At 39.9% G+C, this 26526-nt stretch overlaps 1 protein-coding gene across 1 annotated transcript in view; it reads right to left on the bottom strand.

Annotated features, from left to right (window-relative positions):
* The window catches only part of CIB22 (LYR family of Fe/S cluster biogenesis protein), a 164002-nt gene extending 138144 nt beyond the window's left edge, over positions 1-25858 (bottom strand). Inside the window, exon 1 of the mRNA XM_089449464.1 lies at positions 25584-25858. Coding sequence (XP_089305590.1) covers positions 25584-25718 — 135 coding nt within the window. The 5' untranslated portion in view covers positions 25719-25858. The remainder of the gene's footprint in view (positions 1-25583) is intronic.
* Positions 25859-26526: the final 668 nt, after the last annotated feature.

Below are 26526 nucleotides of genomic sequence, written 5' to 3'. Positions count from 1 at the left end.
AAGTTTCAGGGCAAGGAACTTAGCTAGAAGGTAGGTCGGACCACCAATGGTGTTGACGATAGGCGGACCCCTTCTTTGTGAATCTTAGGTAACCCATAGATCCTAGGAGTAAGGGGACTGCTCTCAATGAGTTTGTGGCACAGAGAACTCACAGAACTACTAGACTTGATGGCGAGAGCCACAGTGCTAGAAATCTTCATAAGAGGGTTCTTGGGCAGTTTTTTATAACTGCCACTATTGTGAAGATGATGCCTAGAAGGTAGGTCGGACCACCAATGGTGTTGACGATAGGCCTCAGAGGGACCCCTTCTTTGTGAATCTTAGGTAACCCATAGATCCTAGGAGTAAGGGGACTGCTCTCAATGAGTTTGTGGCACAGAGAACTCACAGAACTACTAGACTTGATGGCGAGAGCCACAGTCCTAGAAATCTTCATAAGAGGGTTCTTGGGCAGTTTTTTATAACTGCCACTATTGTGAAGATGAAGATGATGTCATCTTCACAATAGTGGCAGTTATAAAAAACTGCCCAAGAACCCTCTTAAGAAGATTTCTAGGACTGTGGCTCTCGCCATCAAGTCTAGTAGTTCTGTGAGTTCTCTGTGCCACAAACTCATTGAGAGCAGTCCCCTTACTCCTAGGATCTATGGGTTACCTAAGATTCACAAAGAAGGGGTCCCTCTGAGGCCTATCGTCAACACCATTGGTGGTCCGACCTACCTTCTAGCTAAGTTCCTTGCCCTGAAACTTAAGCCCCTGGTTGGCCGCACTGAGTCCTTCGTGAAAGACTCTGCATCCTTCATTAAGGAGCTTAAGGATATTAAACTTGACCCTGATGACATTCTCGTCAGCTTTGATGTGGTCTCCCTTTATACTTGCATCCCTATAAAGGAGGCCTTGGAAGTGATCTATCGCCTAACAGATCCCGATATCGCGCATCTGGTTGAGATCTGTCTCACTTCCACTTTCTTCTGTTTCGAGGGTGAGTTCTTTGAACAGACTTGTGGTGTTGCCATGGGTTCCCCCCTTTCCCCTATTGTTGCGAATCTTTTTATGGAAGATTTCGAAGCCAAAGCTTTAGCCTCGGCTCGTCTCCTTCCCAAGCTGTGGAAAAGGTATGTAGATGACACTAATGTCATCTGGTCCCATGGCCAAGAGGAGCTAGATCGCTTCTTCAATCACCTCAACTGCCAGTCCTCTACCATTAAGTTCACCATGGAAAAAGAGGTCAATGGTTTCCTCCCTTGGATATTCTTATATCTAAGAATATGGACGGCTCGCTCTCCCACTCAATATTCCAGAAGAAAACGCATACTGAGCAATATCTTCATGTTGATTCCCTTCATTTCCCTGCTCAAAAGATGGGTGTTCTTAACACCCTTGCTACTCGTGCCCTAAGGATTTCTGATAATAAGAGCTTTGATAAGGAGAGATCCCATCTCCTTAATGTCTTTGTGGAGAATGGCTACAGTAGGCGCCTAGGTCAGAAGGCTTTCCTTAAAGCCTCTAAAAATGCGTTAATTAATAAAGAATCGAAGGAGCACCGACTTGGTGTCCATCTTCCTTATGTTCAAGGAACCACAGACAAAATTGCTAGGATCCTTAAGAGGTACGATATTCCCTCAACCTTTAGGCCCCTCAACACCATTCGTAAATCCCTCCGATCAGTGAAAGATCCAGTTGACCCTAAAGACATGAAGGGTGTCTACTTGATCCCTTGTTCTTGTGGAACCCCCTATATCGGGGAAACACAGCGCTCCATCCATCAGAGGATCAGCGAACATGTAGCTAACCTAAGACATGGGAGAACCAAGTCTTCAGCATTAGCAGAGCATGTAGAAAATACCAAGCATCAGGTTTGTATAGAGGAGGCCAAGGTTGTTGCCAAAGTTGCTCAATTCCATCATCGTAAATTCAGGGAAGCTATTGAGATTGAAAGAAGACCTAACAATCTCAATAGAGATGACGACTGGAAGATTAGTAGCTTTTGGATCCCTTCCCTGTCGTCTTAGTCTTTCTCGTTCTCCCCCCCCCCCTCCTTGTTATCCTTTTTTAGCTTTCTTTGTTCCCCCTGGAGCCTTCCTTCCTCCTAGGGTTTATCCGTCTTGCCCTGTGGTTTTTAATAGTCTTTTTCCTGTCCCTCTGCTTTTTATTTTTTGTGTCGTTCTTTCTATTTTTTTTTCCAGGGATATTTATTTATTTATAATTTTTATCTAAATATTCATTTATTTTATTTTTATTTATTTTTTTATTTTTTTCAACTATGTTCTTTATTATATTTTTATATATTTATGTATTTTTATTTATTTTATTTTATTCCCACTTTTATTTTTATTTATTTATTTATTAATTTTGATTTTTTCAACTAACTTTTACCTTTACTAGCTACATTCTTAATTATATTTATTTAGTTTTATTTTATATTTTTATTATTTATTTATTTTTTTAATTTTTTTTGGACTTATTGTCTTGTTCTACTATTATCCTAAAAATACCCTATGTATATTGTTATTATAATATTAATTATTAAACCTTTTAACTAACTATTAACAAAAGCACCTATTAAATTATTTTATTTATATAAATGTTTTTATATTTTTATTATTTTTTTTTTTTATTTTTTTTTTGGACTTATTGTCTTGTTCTACTATTATCCTAAAAATACCCTATGTATATTGTTATTATAATATTAATTATTAAACCTTTTAACTAACTATTAACAAAAGCACCTATTAAATTATTTTATTTATATAAAATGTTTTTATATATTTTAAGGGAATGGTCACCGAATATAACTATATTATGACTTTTTGACTGTGGTCCCAAAGTCAAAATTAGTCGTCGGTCAAGATAGCCATTGGGGGGCTCTGCTCAGACTATTTAACATGCAAAGTTGGATCTGTTTCTTCAACTTGTCCTGACGATGAACCACACTGGTTGGTTCGAAACGCGTCGACAAAGAATTCAACGATTTTTTGTCGATTTTTTCCCGATCCGATTAAAACTCTTCGCTCTTTTGCCTCGCCGATTTATTGCCGATTCCGAGTCTGGTAACATTGGAGCAGACATTGAAGGATGTTGAAGAGCATGCTGAGGCTCCTAGGAGCACATTCAGGGAGAGCAAGCCTTCGAAGAAATTTCCGAACTACATGGCACTAATGAGTAACATCATTAATGGAAAGCCAGTTCTAGGTGGCATTTCGAGAAGTGTCTTCTTTGCTAAGAGGAAGTGTTGATGTTTATAGCATCAAACAAGTACACTTCCGCACAGGTCTAGACAACTGGAAGTCATCCAAAGCCTTCAACCATAGCAAAATTACTTTACTTAAAGGTTTATTGAAGTAATTGTTTTTTATAAGAAAAGTGACTTTAATCTAATGAAATGCAAAGGTTTTGCATTACTGAAATAGATGAATCTCAACAATTAATCCCAAGTGAGTTGAGATCTAATCTCAACCATAGATCACTCTGGAGCTAAGTTGCACGAAACGGGGAAACGGGGAAGCGACACGAAACGCGGAAGCGAAACGAAACGCGACCTCCCTGAATTTTGGAAACGGGGAAACGCGAATATATATAATAATATATATAGATATATATATATATATATATATATTAAAAACATTTAAAAATTATTAATATATATATGTGCAAGACTGCAATCATAAAGCATTAATGATACATTTACTTAAACATTTTAACATTAAGATTAAATTTACATCACAATGATCACATTTACTCATGAGTCATCACATAATGAAAATAAAAATATAGGAACTGGAAAATCCAAAATCAGCCTTTATTTATATTAGTATATGAGGCTGCAAGAACTATAGAGACAAGTCACAAAAGACTAATCCTCATCATAACAATCCTCATCAAAAATAGAAGCAGCAGAATGCTCAACAGTGGATGGTGGTGCTGAAGAAGATGATGCACCAATTCCACTTCCAGAATCCTCCTCAATATTCAGGGCAGCAAGAGAGAGATCCAAATCAGGATTTTCTGCATCCACATCCCATTCTTTAGAAGGACCACTGTTGTATTCTGGACCCCTACGAGATGCAAGGCGAAGGTTGGAGTGCACATAAACAAGATCCTCTGCTTTCTGTGAGCCCAACCTATTGCGCTTCACAGAATGAATAAAACCATAAGTGCTCCAATTCCTTTCTGCTGATGAAGAGCTTGCCACTTGTGAAAGAATACGAATGGCAAGGCTTTGCAAATGTACACCATTTGCTCCATGACAAATCCACCACCTAACTGGATTCATGGTGCTTCTCTCCTCCAAAGCTGATATATCTGCATAATCATCTATTCCTGCAGCAAAACTGGCAAATTCCTCCTTTACCTCCCTATGTAGGTGAGAAGGAAACATTCTCATTAGTGCTTTTTTCACCCCAGTAGCCACCTCTCTATCCTTATGGGGTGCCTTCCTCTTCCCATTGCTTTTAGCAATAAGCTCCTCATCATAAAATTTGGGGTTCAAAGCATGTGCTAAAGTGTGCAATGGTGTATTGAAATTGTTCCACCGGTCAACAATGATTTTCTTGATCAAACCAGCAAAATGATCATCAACAAACAGAAGTTGTGGAGACTCCTGCGAAATGATTTCCATAGTTTTCTCAACCATGGAATCCATGCCATCATATACCTCTCCCAAGAAAGGTTGGTCAGTGTCAGCACTCCGGAGAAGCTCAAATGCAAGGGTTGTGAACTTTAGCAAGAAATCTACCTTGCTCCACCAATCCTCATCAAGGCACAATCTACGCACCATAGATCCCCGCTCTGAATCTGCTTGTCTCCACTCAATCCACAGTTGACTCACCACCATAGAAACTAATGCATGCTTAACCTCAACAAGGCGGCGCAACATCACGAAGTTTGAGGCATATCTTGTCTCAGCAACTTTTAACAACTCCAATTTGGAGTACTCTCGAAATATGGCCTGAGACTGGTGGTGGTTGGTGATGAATTTGATAATCTCCCTTGCATCCCCTGTGACTTCCTTTATCCAGGAAACTTTGTTGTCGATCTCCTCTAAGATCAGATTCAGATTATGGACAATGCATGGTGTCCAAAATATGTTGTCATACCTCCCCTCAATAATCAAACCTGCAGCTTTGCAAACTGGTGCATTATCCGTGATAACTTGCACCACCCTGTTAGCCCCTATTTGTTCAATAGCTTTTATAATAATATCAGCAATGAACTGTGCATCTTTCACCTCTCCTGAGCAGTCTTCTGCCTTGATAAACATTGCTCCTTTGGGGGAAGTGGCAATGATATTTATCAATGGTCTGCGCCTCATATCTGTCCAACCATCTGAGACTATGGTAACCCCAGAGCTACTCCAGGAAGAACGAATTGGAGCTAAAACGTCCTCCACAAGTTCCTTCTCATTTTTGAGAAGCCGGGTTTTGACTTTCTCATAGTTGGGCCCCTTGTACCCTTGAGGAGCTTTGTTAACTGCCCTCAACATATCTTGCCAGTAAGGAGAGCGAACAACATTGAATGGGATACCACATGCATAAATGCACCTGGCAACTCTGGAATCAGCTTCTTCTCTTGCTTGCACATTCACCAATCTAGCAATTCTGCTATCCTGAACTGATTGGGATGCCCCTAAGCCTCTGGTATGTTTGGGTGCTGCTTGTTCATGTTCTTGACTGTGACCCAGACCACCTCTCCTCTTTCTTGCTTCAACTACAATCCTTGGCTCAACGTTAGATGTAGCCTGAGTATGCTCATCATGCCTCCTCTTAGTACCATCCGCCTCATCTTGCTCTCTTTGATATGCCCTCCTTACCAACGGATCTGCTGTTTTTGTGCAACCCACAATCCCCTGTCCTCCTCCATGCAACAGATGCGCCTTCACTCTTGGGTAGGAGCCCTTGTACGTAATATTGCAAAGAGTGCATCGCCATTCCCATGAGCCACCACCTCCACATTTTTGAAGCTTCACCACATGCCTCCAAAGAGGATAATATTCAGCCCTTGGGTTGGCCCTAGGGTTTGAAGTTGCAGCTGCACTTTGGCTGGAAGCCATTGCTGCAAAAATAAATTAAAAAAACAAATCTGTAAATAATAAATTTATAAAAACGTTTTTCATATTTTTGGCTGTATAAACCCTAGAAAAATTAAAGAAATAGTAAGGAAAAAACTAAGAAATAAATGTGGCTTACCCAAATGAATTATCTGTGGCTGAATCTACCCTAAAATGCCAGAAAAGAGGAGAAATATGGCTGTAGCTGAGCCAAATCTGCTGCAAAAATAAATTTAAAAAACAAATCTATAAATAAAAAACGTTTTTCAGCAATTTAGCTGCATAAACCCTAGAAAATTTGAAGAAATAGTAAGAAAAAACTAACAAAATGAATGTGGCTTACCCAAATTAATTTTCTGTGGTTGAAACTACCCGGAAATGCCAGAAAAGAGAAGATAAATATGGCTGTAGCTGAGCCAAATCTGCTGCTACAGAAATCTCTTGCTGAAATCTCCTTCTCTTGCTGCTGAAATCTCTTTCTCCCGCTGCTGAAATCTACTTTGCTCAATGCTCAAAACACCAGCTACTGAAACAACTGCCAATCTCCAAGAGAAACTCCTTGCTGAATAGTGTGATGAGAGAATGAGAGGCACAGCTCTTTTATAACTTTAGAAACGCTTTCTAGAAGTGATTAGAAACCCTAAGCTAAACCCTAAACTAATTAGGAAATTTTTTTTTTTTAAAAACAAGTGCTTTTTTACAGGAAACGGGGCCCGTACGGCGTGGAAACGAGTTTCCGTCCGTACGGGCGCGTTTCCATCTCGGGAAACGCGCCCGTACGGACGGAAACTCGTTTCCACGCCGTACGGTACGGGGAAACCCGTTTCCGTTTCGTTTCCGTACGGAAACGGACCCCTGCCCAGCGTTTCCTGCTACTTAGCTCTGGAGATTAGAGTTATGGATACAGTCAACAACTCAAGCTTATAAAAGCTAGGCTAAGTGAAGGAGAAAGAAACACAATGAACAAGAGATTGAGTCATGAAGGATAGTGATTCAAGATCTCATTAAGGGTGACAAAATGAATTTCATCCAAAGATCAAGTCCAAGGGATGAGAGTGTAAGCAGGAGAAATATGAAAGTGATTCAGCCACCAAACAGATCAAGAGTACAATGGCAAAGTTGTTGATTCAGTCAAAAAGGAGAGTGATTCAAGGAGATTTCAACAAGAGTGATAAAGAAGTTTCATCCAAAGATCAAGTCCAAAGGAGGAGAGTGTAAACAGGAGAAATATGCAGCAAAAGTATTCAACCACTCAGCAAGACAAGAGTAAAATTGCACAGGTGCTGCATGGAGTTCGTGCAATAAGCCAAGATTACAGCCGCATAGGTACTGCACAGAATTCGTGCAGTAGATTAAGAGTACAGCAGCACAGGTACTGCGCAGAGTTTGTGCAGTAGGCCGAGAGTACAGCCGAACAGGTACTGCACAGAGTTCATGCAGGCTGTGAGTGCAGTCGTACAGTGCGGTCATACAGTTGTATTGATGCCGTGCAGGGTTCATGCAACAAGTCGAGAGTGCAGCTGTACAGCTGCACAGGTGCTGTGCAAGGTTTGTACAGCAGGCCATAAGGGCAGCAAGTTCGGAGGGTTGATCTAGGAAATCTTGGTGGATCGTACAAGCCATAGAGAGGTGCCCAGTAAAAATCACAATTTTTGTTGTAGCTTACATTTATTTTTCTCCGTGGGCAGTTTATTTTCCTAGTTAGGAAAGCCCTTGTATGCTGAAGATTATTTTAATGAAACAGCAGATAATAGATTTAAAGGGCAAAAATTTATAGGTGCATCTGTTCTAGATTGATGTTATTAGTTTGGTTCAGTTGTTATTTTTTATTTACATGTCAAAATTCCAGCAGTGCTTTTCTTCAGTAGATCAGCAGCAATAATTAATTTATAACAAAGTATTTCTCAGAGAATGATTAGCCAGTAGCTGGAGTTAAAAATTAACAGAAAAATATCAACACATAAAACTAATATTGTTATGAAGTTAAGGAATTCAAGTCTCAATATGCTTTACTAAGGTCTGTAGTTATTGTATGTCGAGTGAGCATTTCACACGAGTTTAACATATCAGTGTGCTATGAAATGCAATTGATATGAATCATGATGAGTAAGATTAACAGACAAAATTCATTGACTACATATACAAGTTGGTGGAGCTGTAAGAGTACAGTCTATCATTGTAGGGTGTACCACGATTTACCAATTGAATTCTTATCCTCCAATATCTACTTTGATTACCTTTATATGTGTATTTTTTATGTAGATTGATTCCTCTTTCTCACATGATGATCCCACACCATTTGTTTGTAAATGCAACATACATGCACTGACATTTTATCCAGCAAGTTGAAGACAATTTTACCATAGTTGAGCAGAATATATCTGAGCTTAGGGAGTTTGTTTGAAGTTGTACACATTTGTTCATGTTCATCCAATTTTAGTTGAGATAGCCAAGTTTAAGTGAACATTTTGACCATATCAAACTAAGTCTTAAACATGCCACTCATTTCGATGGTTAGCCAAGCTAACTCAACCACTTCATAGGTACTCAATAGTCCTGTTACTGTGGCTGATATGTTCTCACATTTGAGAAGAAAATCATCAAATGGGGATAGGAAGTTCAAGATGGATATAAGAGAGCATGAGATGCAATAAGACCCCAGAGTTACACTAGAGCTTAGCTTACTAAGAGCTTAGCAACAAAACATGGAATCGAATGGAAGGTGAAACTACTATCTTCAGGACATCAATCACCTTCAAATTTTAGTTATTACACTTGTACTATAGGTTGCCAATTCCTCATCACTTGCCAGGAAGTGGAGTACTTGATCAGCAGAAAAGAAGGATAAAGAGATTAAATAGTGCATTCCAGCATGCACTTTCCATCAAATAAGATATAATGTTGCAAGGGTGAGCACATTGGCAGGATATGGAACACGGAAAACTTGGAGGTGTCCTTAAATGCAATATCTGGCAAAAGAGGATATAGTGAGGCTTCTACCAATGGAACACTACCATCAAGATCAAATTTGGTTCATCTTTCAATACTCTTCAACCCCAACGGAATATTAATGATATAAAAATTCAATTTCAATATTATGGAAAGGAAGAAGATGCAAACTTATTTATTAGCATGTGGAGTGATTGTGTTACAAATCACTCTTTGACACCCTGCAACCACAACTTCATATACATGTGCTTCATAGACAGCAATATTGGTTAGCTTGCAATACAACCAAAGTGAGAGGATGAAGCATCACCATCAACAACCAGCCATGCAGAAAAAGTTACACATGGTTAGTGCCACTTGCTAACTAAATCAAATGCTTGACAGATAAGAGGCAGTAAAGCTGAGCAATGTAAAGGAGGACCTAATAAGTGAACAATTGATCACCTTATCCATGAAACAAAAGTCACACATGGTCTTATGATGTGTTTCACTAAAATATGACTCACTCTCGCAAGATCATCGCCACTCATAACAAAATAAAGAAAAATGAACAAATGTGGAGGTTGTGCCCCCTAAAGATTGTAACCACTAAATGATATGACATCATAGTGTACCTACTTAATAATGATTTGGCCCCCAAAATGTCAGGTCTGCGAAAAGGCACGGTACCCTAAAGTAACTATTGAATAATGTTGTGTTACCCACCAAAAGTGGGTACCCTTAGGAGAGCATTTCTCCTACTCATCTTCTTCCAGCCGGCAGCCCCTGACAGCAACCTTGTAACCGATGTGATGTGCCACATCATCTTCGCCACTTGTATCAGTGGTATGTTTCCTCACCCATTTGTCAGGAGCACGTGTTAGAAGGTGGGGAACCTAACCCAAAAAGTATGTTTTTCATTGCGCAATCGGGTGCTTATGCTTCATTTTCATTTGGGCATTTTGGCATGGATTATTGGGTGACTTGGAAGAAGGAAGGGCCTTGACCGTGGTTTTGTCACATCATCTTAAATGGGGGATTAATCTTCAACGCTAGTCCCGTGGGATCTCCCCTATTGTCCAATGGCTTTAGGAAGGGCACTACTTGGGAAACCCCGTTTTTGGTACCATGGTCTTGTTTCCCCATTCCATATTTTCCACTCCCCTCCCCACACATCACAAACCCTATTCCACCATTTCCCTTCTCTGGGTCCACATGACCATTGGGGGTCCACAGGTTCTAGCATACCCCCTCCCCTTGTCCACATATCTAGGTCGGGCTTAGAAATGTTGTCCCAGAGGTTGATGCAGCTAAAAGAAAGTTAAAAACATATCATGGCCACAAGCAAGAAACAAAAGAAAGAGAAAATCACAAAATGCGAAAGATGGTCGGGGCATTAATAATAGCACGTGGGCAAAAGCCAAGTATGAGCTCTACCCCTTATCATTATGGCCAACACCCTTGCTCCTAAGGCCATTGATTGCTCCATCACATCATTAAAGGAACCTATGCATGTCCCACCCCGTGGTGGTTGATGAACTGCCCCACCTGAAAAGTAGGTAATAACTACCATACATCATTCACAGCATACTCTCACTTCCTAGAGCTTCAAGCAGTAATACAAAGAAAATTTAAGAAAAAGCAAAAGGCAAATAAAGAGGGGTGGAAAAACAAAAGTTGGAGTAACTCATGCAACCATGATTCCTCCCTCCTCACATTGGGTATATGTGGACTTCCTCATCATTGTTACCCCCTGGCCCATGGCATTTGGCTCTGAGACCCCCCTTATCCCCATACATTCCATCATTATTCATATGCCACCTATTGATTGAAGGATGTACCAGGGACATGTATTTCCACTTAGGGGTTGGGAACACTTAATAGGATCGTCTATTAGCCACTCCTACATAAGGAGTTAACAATATAGCAAAATACCCCAGCACATAAGAAAGAAAAGTTGGGACGATTTCTAGAATAGTGGCAAGAAAAACAAACCAAGCAACATTGATCATGAGCCCAGGCCTAAAGAACAAAGTATAAGGAAATTTGAAACAAAGGCCAAAGCACGGACATGGTTGTATCCCCCAAAAAAGAAGGTATGCAATCAACCAAATTTAATTAAAAGGGATGGAGATAGTAATGGATTGCCAACTTTAGTTGTCACTACTAGTGCAACCCTTGATGGCGAAAATGGAAAGTATCTTGACAGTGAAAATGGTAAAATTGGATCAGACAATGGGCCACTGAAAAGTGGAAGTATTTATAAGCCACCAACATGTCAAGCTGAAGCACCTCTTCAGAATGAGTTTAGACCAATGCAAGCTTGACATCAGGCCCAAAAGTTGCAATCTTCCCAGAGCAGGCAACCCAAGTACAAGAAAGAACTACATAATGATGAAGAAATATATGAGCAACATAGTGACCAACAGGCTATTAATGACAAATCTGGGGTTGTTGATGGTGTTGATGACCAGAATCAAATTTTGAGGAAACTCATTCGCATTGAGGTCCTAAAAAAATCAAGCTCAAAACCCTTGCTACAGAGACTGCTACTACATTTGTGGTTTCTGTTCAGGGAGAGCCTGTTTTGTCGGTTGAAGACGTTGGCATTTCTTTAGCTGCAGGCACTTCAATTTATGGTGATCCTCAAAACTACACTCTTGGAGCTCCATTTAAAAAAGGGACCACAACTTATTTGTGGGGACCACCCTATCTGGAGGCAACAACGACTATATTGTAGAAAGAATTAACAGGGAAATTTCTCTAGACAAAAGGTTCAATGATGCAAATGGTGAACTGGGTACTGATGTAGAAAGCACGTCCGTAGGACAGAATCCTTCCCATACCGAGCCACTGGAACTAATACAAAGAAAAATATTAGTGGGGGAAAGCCTGTGAATGAAAGCTTACCTTTGCAGACGGGATGTACACCTATTGAAATGGATGAAATGCCAAATTCTAAGTTGGAATTGCATTTTAATGATAGACTGTATTCCGATACCAGATCCACTTCAGCTTACAATCTGCCTTTGGGTGTTGTAACTACTACTAGAAGTGACAAGAGTGTGTTTGTCGATATTCCTAATGACAAGAGTGTTGGAGATGTTGATGAATGACAAGAATTTGCTAGTTGGTCCTTTTATGGGTGTTGAACCATATATTAGAAATGAAGAGTTAGCATCTGAAAAGTTGCTATTGACATGAATGTGTGGGTCAACGTTCAGCTGATGGAAGTTTGGGGTAATGGTTACATACAGACTACTGGGAAGACCATGCAGCAGGATGCCCATTTCCAGGGAATTTCACTGTTATCAACGTTGGTTAAATTGATCCCACATTGGCTGAACATTAATCGTCCTGTACAAAACCACATATGTCATGAACAAAGACTCAGCTTGGAACAGGTGAAAGAAAGCCAGAGGCTTGTTAAAGACATGATAAACAAGGATGCAATCATCAAATGAAGAAGGCACTTCTGGTGCACTTTTCGAATTTATTTTGGTCCAAGGAACTGACACATGATGAAGTAGTCATTGCTATGCAAATTTTGATTCTTCTTATGTTGATCCATGCCTTTCAAAACAGTCATGTTATTGATCCTTCTATTATAAAATCTATTGTTGAGAAGATGATTGATCCACTTGAAAGGATAAGTGCAAAATACAGTGAACCCTTAAAGACAGTTTTTGCAGCTAGCAACACTCTTGCTGAAGTATCTCCTTAATGATCTTGTGGACCATAAAAAGGAACTTGAAAATTTAGTGGCAAACTGTCTCACTCAAAAGGAAAGTGCCAGCAAGCCGTGTGCCTTTGTTAAGGTTTGCCAATATCTTCAGGCTCATGAAGTTCCTGTGAAAACCATACTTCAGGCATTTCTTGAGCTTTTAAAAATGTCCCAGCCAGAGAACAAGGATATAGTTAACCAAGCTCTGCATATATTCATACCAGAACTATCACAAAGATTGCTCTTGGTAGAAAGCAAGATACCTCTAAGGATCCATTATATGAAGGAAATACTGGTTGAAGAGTGGCATTCAATTTCTAATTTGGTTCACATTTTCCAGCTTACTTACGACATCCAAACCCGTTTTGTAACTATCAAGCCCAAATTGTGTCACAGATGCTAAATTCTCTCTGTTTCCTTGGACTGTATCAAAACACTCCCCCAGAAAATAGAAATCTAGCTATAGAGCTCGTTGGGCTTGTTGTTAACAACATCAAGCAGAAGCACAGGCAGCATCAGACACAGAAGGGCATGTTCAGTCTATGGATATACCACTTTTGACTCCAGCTGCAGGAGGTTACATGATCAGAGTAACAGTACACGCAAAACGTCCATCTGATGCTTCAGGCTTTCCAGATTCTTTGACCAAGAAAGTTAAAAAGAAAGTGGCCTCCTAATTTTGAATCCAAGGATAAAGAAAACTCTGCAATATACAGAGAGATGTTAAAACTGCAATCGGAGGCTTTGGAGGTTTGACCAACAGTTAATGTAAAGCTCAATAATTTGGAAGGGAATTCACAGCCTTCAGGGAAAAACAAAGATCCTTCAACGGTCCTCTTACAAGCCCTTGATGTCATGAATAAAGTCTTAGAAAAGCAGCCACATCTGTTTATTTGAAACAATGTTCAGCAGGTAACTCGACTACTAGAATCTTGTTTCAACAGCAAGCTATTGAGGGAAGTCATTATGTACTTAGTTAAAAATGGTCTTTGATGCATATCCCTTAGATGCTATGAATACACTACCAGACATAATAGTACTGCAGCCCAAGGTTGGGGCACTGATTCAGAGACATCTTACAACAGTTACAGCTCATCAGATTTCAATTGAGACTAGTTAAGCTAATTCAATGACAAGCTTTGCAGTTTCTGTTATAAAAACACTAGCAGAGGGACAAAAGAGTTTTATTGATTCTTTTCTGCCACCCTTGATTCGTGTTCTTCCCATGAATAAAGATGAAACTGAAGTTGCAAAAATAAAAGCAGCAGGGACAAGAAGGAAATCCCCTTCTTTATCCATTAGAGAAGGAATTAATAATCAGCAAAAGTCAAAATACCGGTATATGGAGGATATCAGAAAATGCTTCCAGTACATCAAAGAAGGGAAACAAAGTGGGCAGCAACAGGATTTGTCATTGCTTGAGGACAAGCAATGTCAGGAAGGTGGGGCTGTGATATTCCGAAGAAATTAGTCATCCAAAGGACGAAGTAGCCTGTCAATCCCCGTAGGCTATAGTACTCCATAAAGGGGAAAAGAACCCAAAATTCCCACAGTTGGACAAGTTTTTGGGCAGCTGGGCGAAGAAAACCCAAAATTGGGGCTTGGAGTAAAGTTTACTCAATCATTTTAGAAGAAGAGACCCCCTCTGCGAAATCTATAAATATGAGAGGGACGAATGCATTTGGAATCATCATTTTGTGGATCGATTTATCTCTGTTTTTCTTGAGCCTGAGGCTCTAAGGGTTTTAAGACCCCTTCCTTCCACTAATTTTGGTGGTAAAATATTCCACCCTAGTTAGTTCTACTTCTTGATTTTTGTTTCGTTTTGGCGCAGGTTATTGAGCAGGCTTTTCTGATCTAAAAGGATTAGTACTCTTCTGAGGTGGCATCCATTTAATTGAGCTAGATTGAATCTGTTTTCTTAAGTACTGCAAAGCAAAACCTGAGGACAAAAACCCTAACCAAGTTTTGGACAGAGAGAAATTGGACCATACGATTCTACTCTATGACAAGTCGGGATTTCTTTCTATAGCAAAGCCACATACGAGTTTTCTGGCATGAAATTGAGCAAATGATTTGTGAAGGGTATTATAGTGAAGGGTTGCCTCTCCGCCCGCAATCATTCCGTGTTAAGGGCAAGCTTCCTACAACAATCTTGTGATAGGTCGAACACAGATTCGAACGCTGAAGCAAACGTGGTTCATTGGACGTAATTCATTGGAAAGTTTCCGTGGGGGGTCCGGCAGCCATACAATCAATAGAATCTAAGCGTGTTTTACAGCGACCCAGCAAAGATCCACACATTTCACAGCATACGCGATTCGTTGGAAGGTGCCGTTTTGGTGATACGAAAGGGCAGGGCATATTTCAAGGGCCCATACGTTGGTAACATAATGAAATATTTAAATAAGAATCATCGTTGTCAAGCTTAGATCCCCGCTAAGTATTAAGGGGACCCCACGTCTAGGCTTGGAATAACCGATTTACTGACCGGTGGCTATATGGAAACGCGTGGGATCTAAACAAGAACTAAATCCTAACCCTGCCGTGGGATGACAGAATGAAAGATTAACAGCAAGCCAGGACGCTGAGTCATACCACCAGACTTTTTTTTTATTTGTTGTTATAGTCGCTAAAATTCTTGTTGAACTCCAAATTTGGGAACTTAATTAGAAATTGTGTGTCAGACTGGAATTAAATTATTTGACAGTGAATACAATTAGTCTATATTTGCTTGGAAAAACTGGGGTAAACCATTTAATTGTCATGGGTACATATATATTGAGTTATTTGGTTGTAACTGATTGGTTGGAATGTATTGTTCGTTAAATTTATAAATTGTGAACTGTGGTATTAAAACTTGTTAAAATTGGCAACTAGGGCCAAACTCCACATGGGTCATCTTATTTATGACAGCTGATATTTTTCTTGGATTCCTCTCTCCGAGAGGTGTAGGATTGATCTCAAGATCATTCCATTCTAACATTTACAAATGAAGTTATGAATTTATTTTGATTATGGACAAATTGTCAAGTTCGGCCAGCAAACTCATGTAGGCTCAGAAGCCCAACAATCACGTCTATTCATCCTCAACATTTGCCTATAAATACATGATGCCTCCTCCTCATTTGGACACACTTCATCTTCACACATCTCTCTCTCCTCATCTGATTGGGTACGGATTTCTAGGCAGCTTCTCTCTCCACACATGCAAAGGGAAGGAAGGGTTTTTCCTGTTTCAGCATTGACCAAGTTTGACCAAAAATTTCAGAGGCTGTTTTTGGGCTGCGTTGACCAAGCGTTGACCTGTTTTGGTGCGATTTTGGGTGGAGGGATTTTGTCCTAGCGGGCCGCATATCTAGGCACAACAACCGAGGCAAGCTGACCTCCTGTTTGACCAGCGTTGACTGTACCAGGGCTGGCCGCAAGGTTGACTTTTGTTGACCAGATTTAACTGGACTTTTTCGATTGTTTTGGGCTGATTAGACTTGTTGTTGGAGGCCGAAATTGACTGGGTTTGACCAAGCTGAATTGAGGAAGAAATCTGCCTTGTTGACCAATGTTGACTTTTCTTGTTAGAGCTCTTCTGCTACTGTTATAAATGATCAGAATTTGTAAATTGTACTATCTCTCTCTGTTGAACTATTGAAGACTAAAAGAAGACTTGATCAAGGGTTTCCCCACATTGGGGTTTGTCCATGGCTGGTACCACATCTTATGTTCTCTTGTCTTGGCTTGTCTTCTATTGTTTATGTTTATATTCTATTAGCATTTTACTGACATGTTTATGAGATTGCTAAACTGAAAATGATATTGGACTCATAAAGAAATTGAAGTGAAAATTGATCTAAAGCATAGAAGTTTAGAACGTACCATTGTTGCCTAAACTTAACAAAACTGTTACCAATGAGAAGCGTTAAATTGTTGAATAATACCTAACAGTGTGAGAAAACCTAGGGCAAATTGCCCTAGCACACCACATTGTGCGAAGTTGGGACACTCTTTTGTACAGTGTCACACCAAGAAGAATAAGAAGGGCACATCAGCTTCAGCGTAGGTGGATGAGTTCACCTCCAAATTTGAAATGGATTTTGCCTTAGTGGTGAGCCTTGCCATGAGTGTCACGTCTTCCGCCGTGTGGTTTGTAAACAGTGGAGCTTCCTGCAATATGACTGGAATGAGAGAGCACTTCATGAGTCTGACAAAGGATGAAATTGACTTGGAGGTTGTGCTTGAAGATAATGCCAAGATCAGAGCAATGGGAGTGGAGACAATATCAATTCAAAGGGAGTCTTCACCTCCTTTGAAAGTGATGAATGTTCTTTATGTTTTGGGGCTAAAGAAGAACTTGATTTCAGTCTCCAATATTAAGGACAGGGGGTATGACGTGTTGTTCCAAGGAAGACAAGTGCTTATATATCCGAGGGGATCTAGTGTCGAGTCTGCTAGAGTGATTGGAGTTCGTAGTGGGAGGCTATACAGGTTTATGTGAAGAGGAAGCACAAGAGACATGGGAGGATGGCCCACTTTCACCATGGAGCATTCAGGTTGCTGAGAGAGATGGTTACAGGTTTACCTGAGTTCGGCACTGAGCATCATGATGTGCTACTACAAGGGATGTGCTTTCAGAAAGTACACTAAGACACCTTTCCCAAGCAATGACAGCAGAGTAGTAGGTATCCTAAACTTGCTACACTCTGATGTGTGTGGCCCTATGTCTCATGTATCATTAAGCGGACACGAGTACTATGCGACCTTTGTTGATGACTACTCCAAGAAGACCTGGATTTTCTTTATGAAAACCAAGGATGAGGTTTTCGAGACGTTCCAAGAGTTTAAGGCTCTTGTGGAGAATCAGACGAGGAACAAGATTAAGATGTTAAGAACAGACAATGGGGGTGAGTATACCTCCAAGGAGATGAAGGATTTTTGTGGGAGTGCGAGCATCAAGATAGAGTACATAGTGCCTTATAACCCCCAGCAAAACGGGGTGGCGGAGAGGAAGAACAGAGCCATGGTGGGTGCAGCTAGAGCTATGTTGCATGATCAAAGGCTACCCATTTTTTATGGGTCGACGCATGTAAAACTGCAATGTATCTACAAAACAAGAGCCCTTGTAGTGTCTTGAGGAGTAAGATTTTTGGGTGCCTTACATATTCACATGTCCCTGAGGGGAAGAGAACGAAGCTAGAACCCACTGCAAAGAAGGGTATCTTTGTGTGTTATAGTGAGACCAAAAAGGTTTATCATATATACATTCCTGCAAAGAGGAAAGTTGTCCTGAGGCGAGATGTGAGATTTGAAGAGGAGAGGACCTTAAGGAGGTCTCTGGAGGTTGATCGAGTAGAGCAGAAAGCTCCTCAGCAAGGGGCCACACCACAAGTATTAGGATCTTCAGGTGGTACACCACGGTCAGGAGGATCATCTACTTATGGGGTGACAGGTTCCAGGTTCACAGAGTCCAGTATCACCGAGCACAGGATCTTAGAGTACATGGTTACCATAGACCACGGGAGGGCCTTCCTCGTCAAGGGAGGCTCTAGTTGAGGATTTTTCCATTCCAGTAGAGGAGGCTACTACAGGGAAGAGGAAGCACAAGAGACAGTTGGAAACCCAAGTGATTAGTGTAGGAGAGCATATCACCAGAGAGGTTGGGTGGCTACGTGGCAAATGTTGTGGAGACTGAACTAGGTAGCTACGAGGAGGTTGCTAGTCAACAGATCTGGAGAGATGACATGGTGGTGGAGTATACCTCCATCATGAAGAATGATGTATGAGAGATAGTGTCGAGACTTAGGGGAAGTTGGTGGTGACTTCCAAATGACTATAAGATCAAAAAAGTTGCGGATGGCAACATCGAAAAGTTTAAAGCTCGTTTTGTGGCACAAGGGTTCTCACAGGTAGAGGGAGTTGACTATGAGGAGGCCTTCGACAAGTTGCTCGTTATACCTCTATTAGATCAGTGATATCGATAGAAGTTGAGATAGGTTGGAGGATTCACCAAATGAATGTGAAGACCACCTTTCTCAATGGGGTCATACAGGAGGAGGTGTACATTGGACAGCCATAAGGCTTTGAGGTGCATGTGAGAGAGTCCCATGTGTGTAGGCTTAAAAAATAATTATACAGACAAAAGAAGGTGTCGAGAGCATGGTCCGCGAGAATAGAACTTGCAGTGAATGGGTTTCCAGAAGAGTGATGCGGATCCGAACCTATACTTTATCATGGTTGGTGATGATCCATTAATTCTAGTTCTATATGTGGATGACTTGTTTATTATAGGAGAGGACATATTCATCCAGCATTGCGAGAGGGACCTTGCTTCAGAGTTTGATATGATTGATCTAGGACTAATGCAATACTTTTCGGGGTTGGAGGTTTGGTAGGAGGATGGGCATATGTTTGTGGGTCAGGGCAGAGATGCAAGGGACATACTAAGTTCGTATGGAGGATTGCAAGCCTATGGCTACTCCTATGATCACCAACTAGAAGAAGTTGCATGCTTCAAATTCTGAGTTGGGGAACCCCACCTTGTATCGCCAATTGATCGGTTCTTTGATGTATCTAGTCAACACTACATTGAATATCTGTTTCGCAATCAACACATTGAGTCAGCTTATGATGAAGCCCAGGAGATGGATTCAGGGTGACAGGTTGAGGTACCTACAAAGCACAATGGACTATGGTCTGGACTATATCCCAGGAGATGGAGTCAGGTTGACGGGTTATACAAACTCAGACTGGGCAAGCAATGCTAGTGACCGAAAGAGTACTTTCGAATGTTGTTTCAAGTTGGATTCAGCAATGGTGTTGTGGTTAAGCAGGAAGCAGAGACCAATAGCATTGAGCTCAGCGGAAGCTGAGTATATTGCAGCTAGTCAGGCTAGTTGTGAGGCTATTTGGCTTCGCAAGATGATATGTGGCTTATTTGATCAAAGGCTGAGACCAACTATGATAAACTGTGATAATCAGAGTTTCATCAAACTCACAAAGAATCTAGTATTTCATGACCAATCAAAGCACGGAAAGATCAAGTACCACTTCACAAGGATTGGGTTCAACGAGGGGCAATAAGGCTTCAGTATATGTCACTGCTTCAGTATATGTCCACTGATGAACATGTTACGAATATTCTCATCAAATCATTGCCAAAGGGGCAAGCATGTCTATTTCAGAGAAAGGATGGGAGTGGTGAGAAACACCTTCCTGGATAAGAGGGAGAGTTGAAGTTAATAAGGGTATCAAGGAGGTGTTTCCTAGTGCATTAGCCTTTTTGCCTATGAAGACACTTTAGTTACCTTTTTGGTATGTGACTTTATGGATTATATTAAAGTCATGGTGTAAAAGTCACTTTATGTGGTACATGTACTAGGTACTTTATATTAATGTCACTTTATGTCTTAAAGTGACTTTATGAGAAAAAACACTAAAGTACATTCTAATATTAAAGTCACTTTATATTTTTAAAGTGACTTATGTGGAGAAAAAGTACAAGGTACAAAACTATAGTTATAAAGTGACTAGGAGTCATTAATGAGGGGGACCACATTAAAAGGGGGTCAAGTGAGGGAATGATCTCCACCATTGATCTCATGGGCTGAGATCTAATCTCAACCCTTGATCAATAGGGTTAGGGATCTCCTATCTAATGAAAGACAAAAAGGGAGAAAAGGCAAGAGATATCATTCATTCTACACATGAACATAAGGAGAAGAGGAGGAGAAAACTGAGGAAGAAGGTTTTACAGTTGAGAACACTTGCTACAACAGGCCCGAGTTTCTTGGAGGCCAGGTTCAAGCTCAAGGGAAGGGCGTGAAAATTGAGGCAACCAGAGAATTTCGGCACACTGTTTGAGGTATAATAAACAGAGGTCTGGTTCAGTGATTTTCGTGGTAGAGAGAAGCTTCAAACTGCATAAATTTCTAGGCAACAATCTGCACAATTTTCTGAGGTCACTCCTCCAGCAGTCAGTGAAAAATTCGGGACAGTTGTAGAGAGACAGGTAGCACAAAAATTGAGGAAGTGAATGTTGGTCAGTCAGCATGGGTTTCCAAGAAATATGAACATTAAAAGAGGGTTGACTGACATGCATTTCTAAGCAGTTTAGGTCAATGTTAAAGCACGAATTTCAAGGGAAAAAATATCTGCCAGAGGTCCGAGATGGCTAGTCTTTGAACGCTGAACAGAAGTTTATTAGGGAGTCAAAGTTTGTGGTTCAGAAAGCAGAGAGAAAGTGGAATGACTGAGGAAATCTTCCCAAGGGAAAGATAAGTACACCTTATCGTTAATTATCTCTGTAATATTTTTCCTGAGAAGCTAATAAATCCTCTTTGAAGACTTGTTTTCCCTTTGTGGGTTTTTCCAAGGTCTAGTTGACCAAAAACACTTGTTCCCTGTGTGTTAAATGCTTGCATAAATTTTTTATATCAGCTGGAAGGAAAATGAAAAATGTAGAGTAGTCCTGAATGTTTCAAATTAATTTGCATTAAATTTTATATCAGCTAAGAGTTTGGGGCTGGGGGTATTAAACAATATGCAAAACACTTGAAACTGGGAGGGCTACACATTTCATAATATTTTTCTATAGAATTGAAAGCATCAAAGCGGTAGAAGGAGCAGTTCTTTCCCATCTCATGTTTATGGACAACTGGCTACATTTTGGCAATGGAGCAATGGCAAAGGCCAAATGCTTGTGGACCATCCTAAAGCAATTATGTGATGCAATAGACATTGAGGTAAATATCCAAAAAATCATCCATTCATTTCACCTATGTTAACCAAGCTCAAAAAAAGGATGATAGAAGGCTTCCTCCCTTTCATAATGCAACATTTCAAGGAAAGCATGGTATACCAAGGGTTCAAACTGGAATCGAATAACTACAGATATCAAGATTGGATTTGGATCCTTGACAAGCTAAACTCTAGAATAAATCACTGTTCAATAGAAGGATTTCAATCATTGGAAGGCTTGTCCTCTTAAAAAATATAATCAACATGCTGGATTTTTGGTTGTCACTTACATATATACCAAAGCAGATCCTCAAAAGTATGAGACAAATCATGTTTAGATTCATTTGTAATGAAAACTTGGAAAAGAAGGGCATGTCGCTAATAAGCTGGGAATCAACATCAATGCCAAAGGAGTGGGGAGTTCTTGGCATAAAAAACATTCAAATTTTCTCGACAACATTAGCAATGAAAGGAGGCTATAAATTGTTCACAAGAAAAAGATTATGGCAGGAAATCCTACATCTAAAATACATTTCCCTGAGAACTATCACAAATTGAATGAGATCCCCATACAAGAACCAAAAAAGGGGGTAAAATTTTTGGAAAGATATATCATCTTCTTACCATTTAATTGGATCTTACCTAAGTTGGAAAGTAGGAAACAAGGCTAGCATCCAAGTGGCTACAAATTTTTGGATAGGCAAAGAGGTACACTACAAAATGCCATGTGAGCTCATGGAGGCTTTTAAGCTTTAAAGGCATTTAGCACCTAGTAGATCTATATTTCCCACACACTCACCAATCCCTAGATTAGGTCTAGAGTAGCAATATCAACTTGGGGCTAATAGGGCCAGCAACAATCCAATGGGAGGAGATGAGACTTCAACTAAATAAGGCTAGAATCAAGATAAGGTGAGAAGAGGATTCAAATGCTTGGAGTGCAAATCCAACCTAGGGTACCTACTTAATTAAATTGGCATATGAATTGATTTTTAACCACCAACAAATCCAAGACCCACCTTTGTAGTGGAGAATTATCTGGAAGGTCAAGGCTCCCCCCAAATCCATCCGCTTCACATAGTTGGCACTAAGAAATACTATTTTCACATGCAATAATATTCGATGCAAAAGTTTGGAAGGCCCAAGCAAATGTCCCCTACATGAAAGAGAGATGGTAAATCACTTGTTCATAAATTGCCACTTCTCTCTAGAGGTCTGAAGCACCATTAGGGCACCTTCCCTTTTAAAGGAAACTAGGTAAGGAATTCACTAAAGCAAGCCCTCATTGGATGGTCATAAGGGAAAAAGGAAAACTCCCTGGTCTTACTTCTCCAGGTGCTATGGTCTCTACAATTGGCATGCAACACAAAAGTTTTTGAAGAGAAGTACTCCCCCTTGGAGGTCTTCCATAGGGTGAGAGCAAACATGGGATCTATTAAAGCCTCACCCATTCAAAAGGCCCCCATGGATCCCACCAACCCGGAGAGAAGATAGGAATCAGCCCAAAGCATATTCAACAAAGCCTCTAGCAACAATCTAGGTGGAAGTGGTGGTAGGATATGGTTACAACTACAAGATGGAAAAAGGACAACGTTCAAGCTCAAAGTAGGCCTAAGTCACGTAGTTCAAATTTGAATTCAAGTTTGATAACGTTGAAGTTTGACAAAAATTCACAAATGAAAATTTCCCTAATAAAATTTGGCATTAAATTTGACATCTTATAAAGTTTAAAAATACATATAATAGATCAAAACTTGCATGGAAGAAAGTTAACACTTGTCAAGTGTACGAGTCTGTAGAAAACATGAATAAATTCGTAGGGGTTGGGACCATGTTTGCAACGTCCACTTGGAGGTCTTGTGGAGGAGGGTGTCGATGCACACAGCAGTGTCCATGACTTGACAGTTAGGCAAAGTCAAGACATGCGGAGTGTAGATTTTCCATAAATTTGATCTGCTGCTATGAACATTCATAAGACACAAAAATTCGTTACTAGAGTGCAACAAAATAGGAACGGAGAATAAAACACAGTCATACAATTCAAGGCAATTTTTTTTATTAGGGAACCCAACTGGGAAAACCCTTTGCTTGATGAGAATTTTATTGATAGTTTGCTTGATGAGAATTTTATTGATAGCAAAAATTGAGCAATTGATCTCTTACAAAATATAATTGTTTCAATCTGAAAGATGCACCTGTCTTTCCTGCTTGATCTAAGCTTGAAACCCTTGCAAGACTGTTGATCTTTGCTGCCCTCTACTAACTTGTGCACAAGCTTCTCTCACACACTCTTCCTCTCACAAGCTCCACGCACAAACTTGTGCTTCCTATTGCTTGGTCTCACCAACTCGTGCTCACCAAAACAATAATTAATCTTGTGCCTTCGCTCCTTTTAAAGCAATTCGAATGGCTAAAATTAGTGAGTTTCTAAGTAAGGAAAGTGTTTTTTTGTGATTGATGAATTAGCATGAGTTAACTACTCATGCAACATGTCCTATTTCAAGTCAATCACTTGAAACTCAATCACTCATGCTTTTCCTTAATCAACTCACACTAGAAGATCAAAACTCGGCCTTCAACTTCAACACATCAGTTAACTGCCTCATGCAAAGTAGCTCAAGAAAATTGCTATTACAGCTGCCACGTGACCTTGGAGAGATGAAAACCAAGGATGTGGGAAAAACTACACAAAGAGAACCAAAAAATGCGTGGAAAGAGCCTAGGGCTTTTAATTTTTTACTTTTCCGTTGAATTTTGAGCACAAAATTTGAAAATTTGGTCGAATTCATTCGCTCGAGGTTTGGCTTGAATTTGAAATCCAATTCAGTTTGGAATTCACCAAATGTGAGTCGAATTAATTCAATTCACCTTAAGATTCGACGAATTTCGAATTTTAAACTTCAAATTCACCGAAAACAGTGACACTGTTTGTCACAACATTTATTGTCTCTGTGCATTTTGCAGCAAGTCGGTCACAACTTTTCCATAGAGACACTGTGGTCTGGCTCAGGGACTTGGAATTTGCCACGATTGTTTTATGTTTTCAATGCTTCTAGCTGCAAGTTGGCCTTAAAAATCTTCCCTAGACAGACCCTCTCCCTCTGATTTCAGGGCTTTCTGCTGACTCTTATGGGACTCTGCATTTTAGTACATGAATCATTGTTGCTCTTGCTGTCTACCATTTAGGCTTGCCGTGGAGCTCGTGGCTTGTACTGCAGTTGGTGGGTGTTGCTGACACAGAGCAGTGGACCTACGCCTGCTGCTTCCATTATTTACTGGTAACCCAAGTGAACTGGGTGTCAGCCAATCTGTGGTTGGGAAATTGTTGGTAGTGCTTGTGGAGGCCACACTCACAGCCCACCCCTTTTTCTTTTGAAAGCCCTATATATTACCTTCTATTGACAGTTGAAGGAAGCTTTTAAGCATTAACATCAAGATTCAAAACAGAAGAAATGGAGAATTGTGGCAGCAATGAACAATAGACATGATTAGCATCAATCAATGATGACACTGTCAATAACTCCGCCCAGAAAACAGTGCTTCTAACTTGAATAATCGACAAAAAATATCTTACAGGAGAAGTAAAACCACTGAAAATGGCAGAAGTCACAGGTAAAATCGAAGCCGTAAAAATGTTTTCAAACGCATCTGATAGAGTTTTTATATGGAGGATCTGGATATTCCTATATGCAACTTTCAAGATCGACCTGGAATAAAGTTAACCAAAAAAGGTTCCCCATGCAAATAGCTAACTGAAATTCTCGGACCAACAACATGCGGCCTCGGCAGGTCATCTGCCCCTATCGGGCATTACCAACGAGATTTACAGAAAGATCCCCTTCCTTATGCATCCAAATGTGCAATGTACGCCAGATAATTGGCAAAAAAGAAGTGTAAAAACTTACACTACGATCTGGTCACTCAAGATCAATTAACTGTGCCCTAATTATTGATAAACCAATAAATCTCTCCAAGAAAATGTGAAATAGAGCCTGTTCTGGATGACAAACATTTCAAGAAAAATTGCAGAGTTGTTGCTGCGATTGGTAATAAACAAAACTGGCAAAAACAGCGTTGTCGCTGTGATTGGCAATAAACAAAACTGGCAAAAACAGGGTATGTAAAATCTTTAATGAGAAGGGTTTTATTTACTTACATCCTCCCAGAATAAACGCCTGTGAACGGCCCAGCTAAGGGCATCTTTCAAGCATCGACGATACAGCAACCGTACCCTCTCCTTCTGAGCCGCTCTACGAGCTAGATACGTTGATGTTGTCGCTGCCAAGCTCATGGCTTCTCCTCTGGCTCTTCCCTACCCTGTATTTCGAGACAAATCCTTTATTCCAATTGATTATGGCGTTCCACTTCAGTTCAGGTTTATAGCACTCAAATTTGGTCTGAGCGTGAAGATGGTCGTTTATATTTCTTAGATTTTTTGGGGTGTTTACATGGTTTTTAACTTATAAAAGCAAAATTTATACACTTTCATAAACTAAAAATATTTCAACCATAGGGAGCTCAAGTTTTAAACGGTATTCATGGTGGAACAATATAGTTGAAAGTTTTTCACATTTTTCAATTAAATTAGATTCTTTTCATTCCTGGAAACTCTTAATTTTTTTTACTTTTTGTGTTTCATGAATATAATAAAATTCAAATAAAAAAAATTAAATGTTTTTTATATTTTACAAAAAGTGTGGGAGGAAAGAGTATGTATTTTTTGTTCTTCTCCAAAAATGGAAAGAAAAAAGCATTTCATTTTAAAATGTGAGACCTTCAAAGACAACATGGAAAGTTATGCAGATATGTTGGCAACTAGCTCTTGGGATAATCTATTTAGTGAGAAGTTTATTGTGAGGCTTCACATAAAAAGAGTCGAATACATCAAGCAAATGAAGAAGCAATTTGTCCCATAGGCTACCTTTAGCCTCGTAGACGTTAAATAATTTTCTTTCTGAAATAGTTTATTTATATAAATATATTGATTAATAATCCTAATAATTATTATACAATTTGTAATGTTGCTTTAAAATTAATAACCATGATGTTTGTTCATATTTTATAGTTTTTCTTGAGATTTAGCAAATAATCAATCATTG

Source organism: Pinus tabuliformis, chromosome X (assembly GCF_031772625.1).
Source record: "Pinus tabuliformis cultivar Carrire ecotype Pingquan chromosome X, CPIR1, whole genome shotgun sequence".
NCBI classification, from domain to species: domain Eukaryota; kingdom Viridiplantae; phylum Streptophyta; class Pinopsida; order Pinales; family Pinaceae; genus Pinus; species Pinus tabuliformis.
Note: the sequence above shows the minus strand (reverse complement) of the source record. Positions and strands in the feature narration are given on the sequence as shown.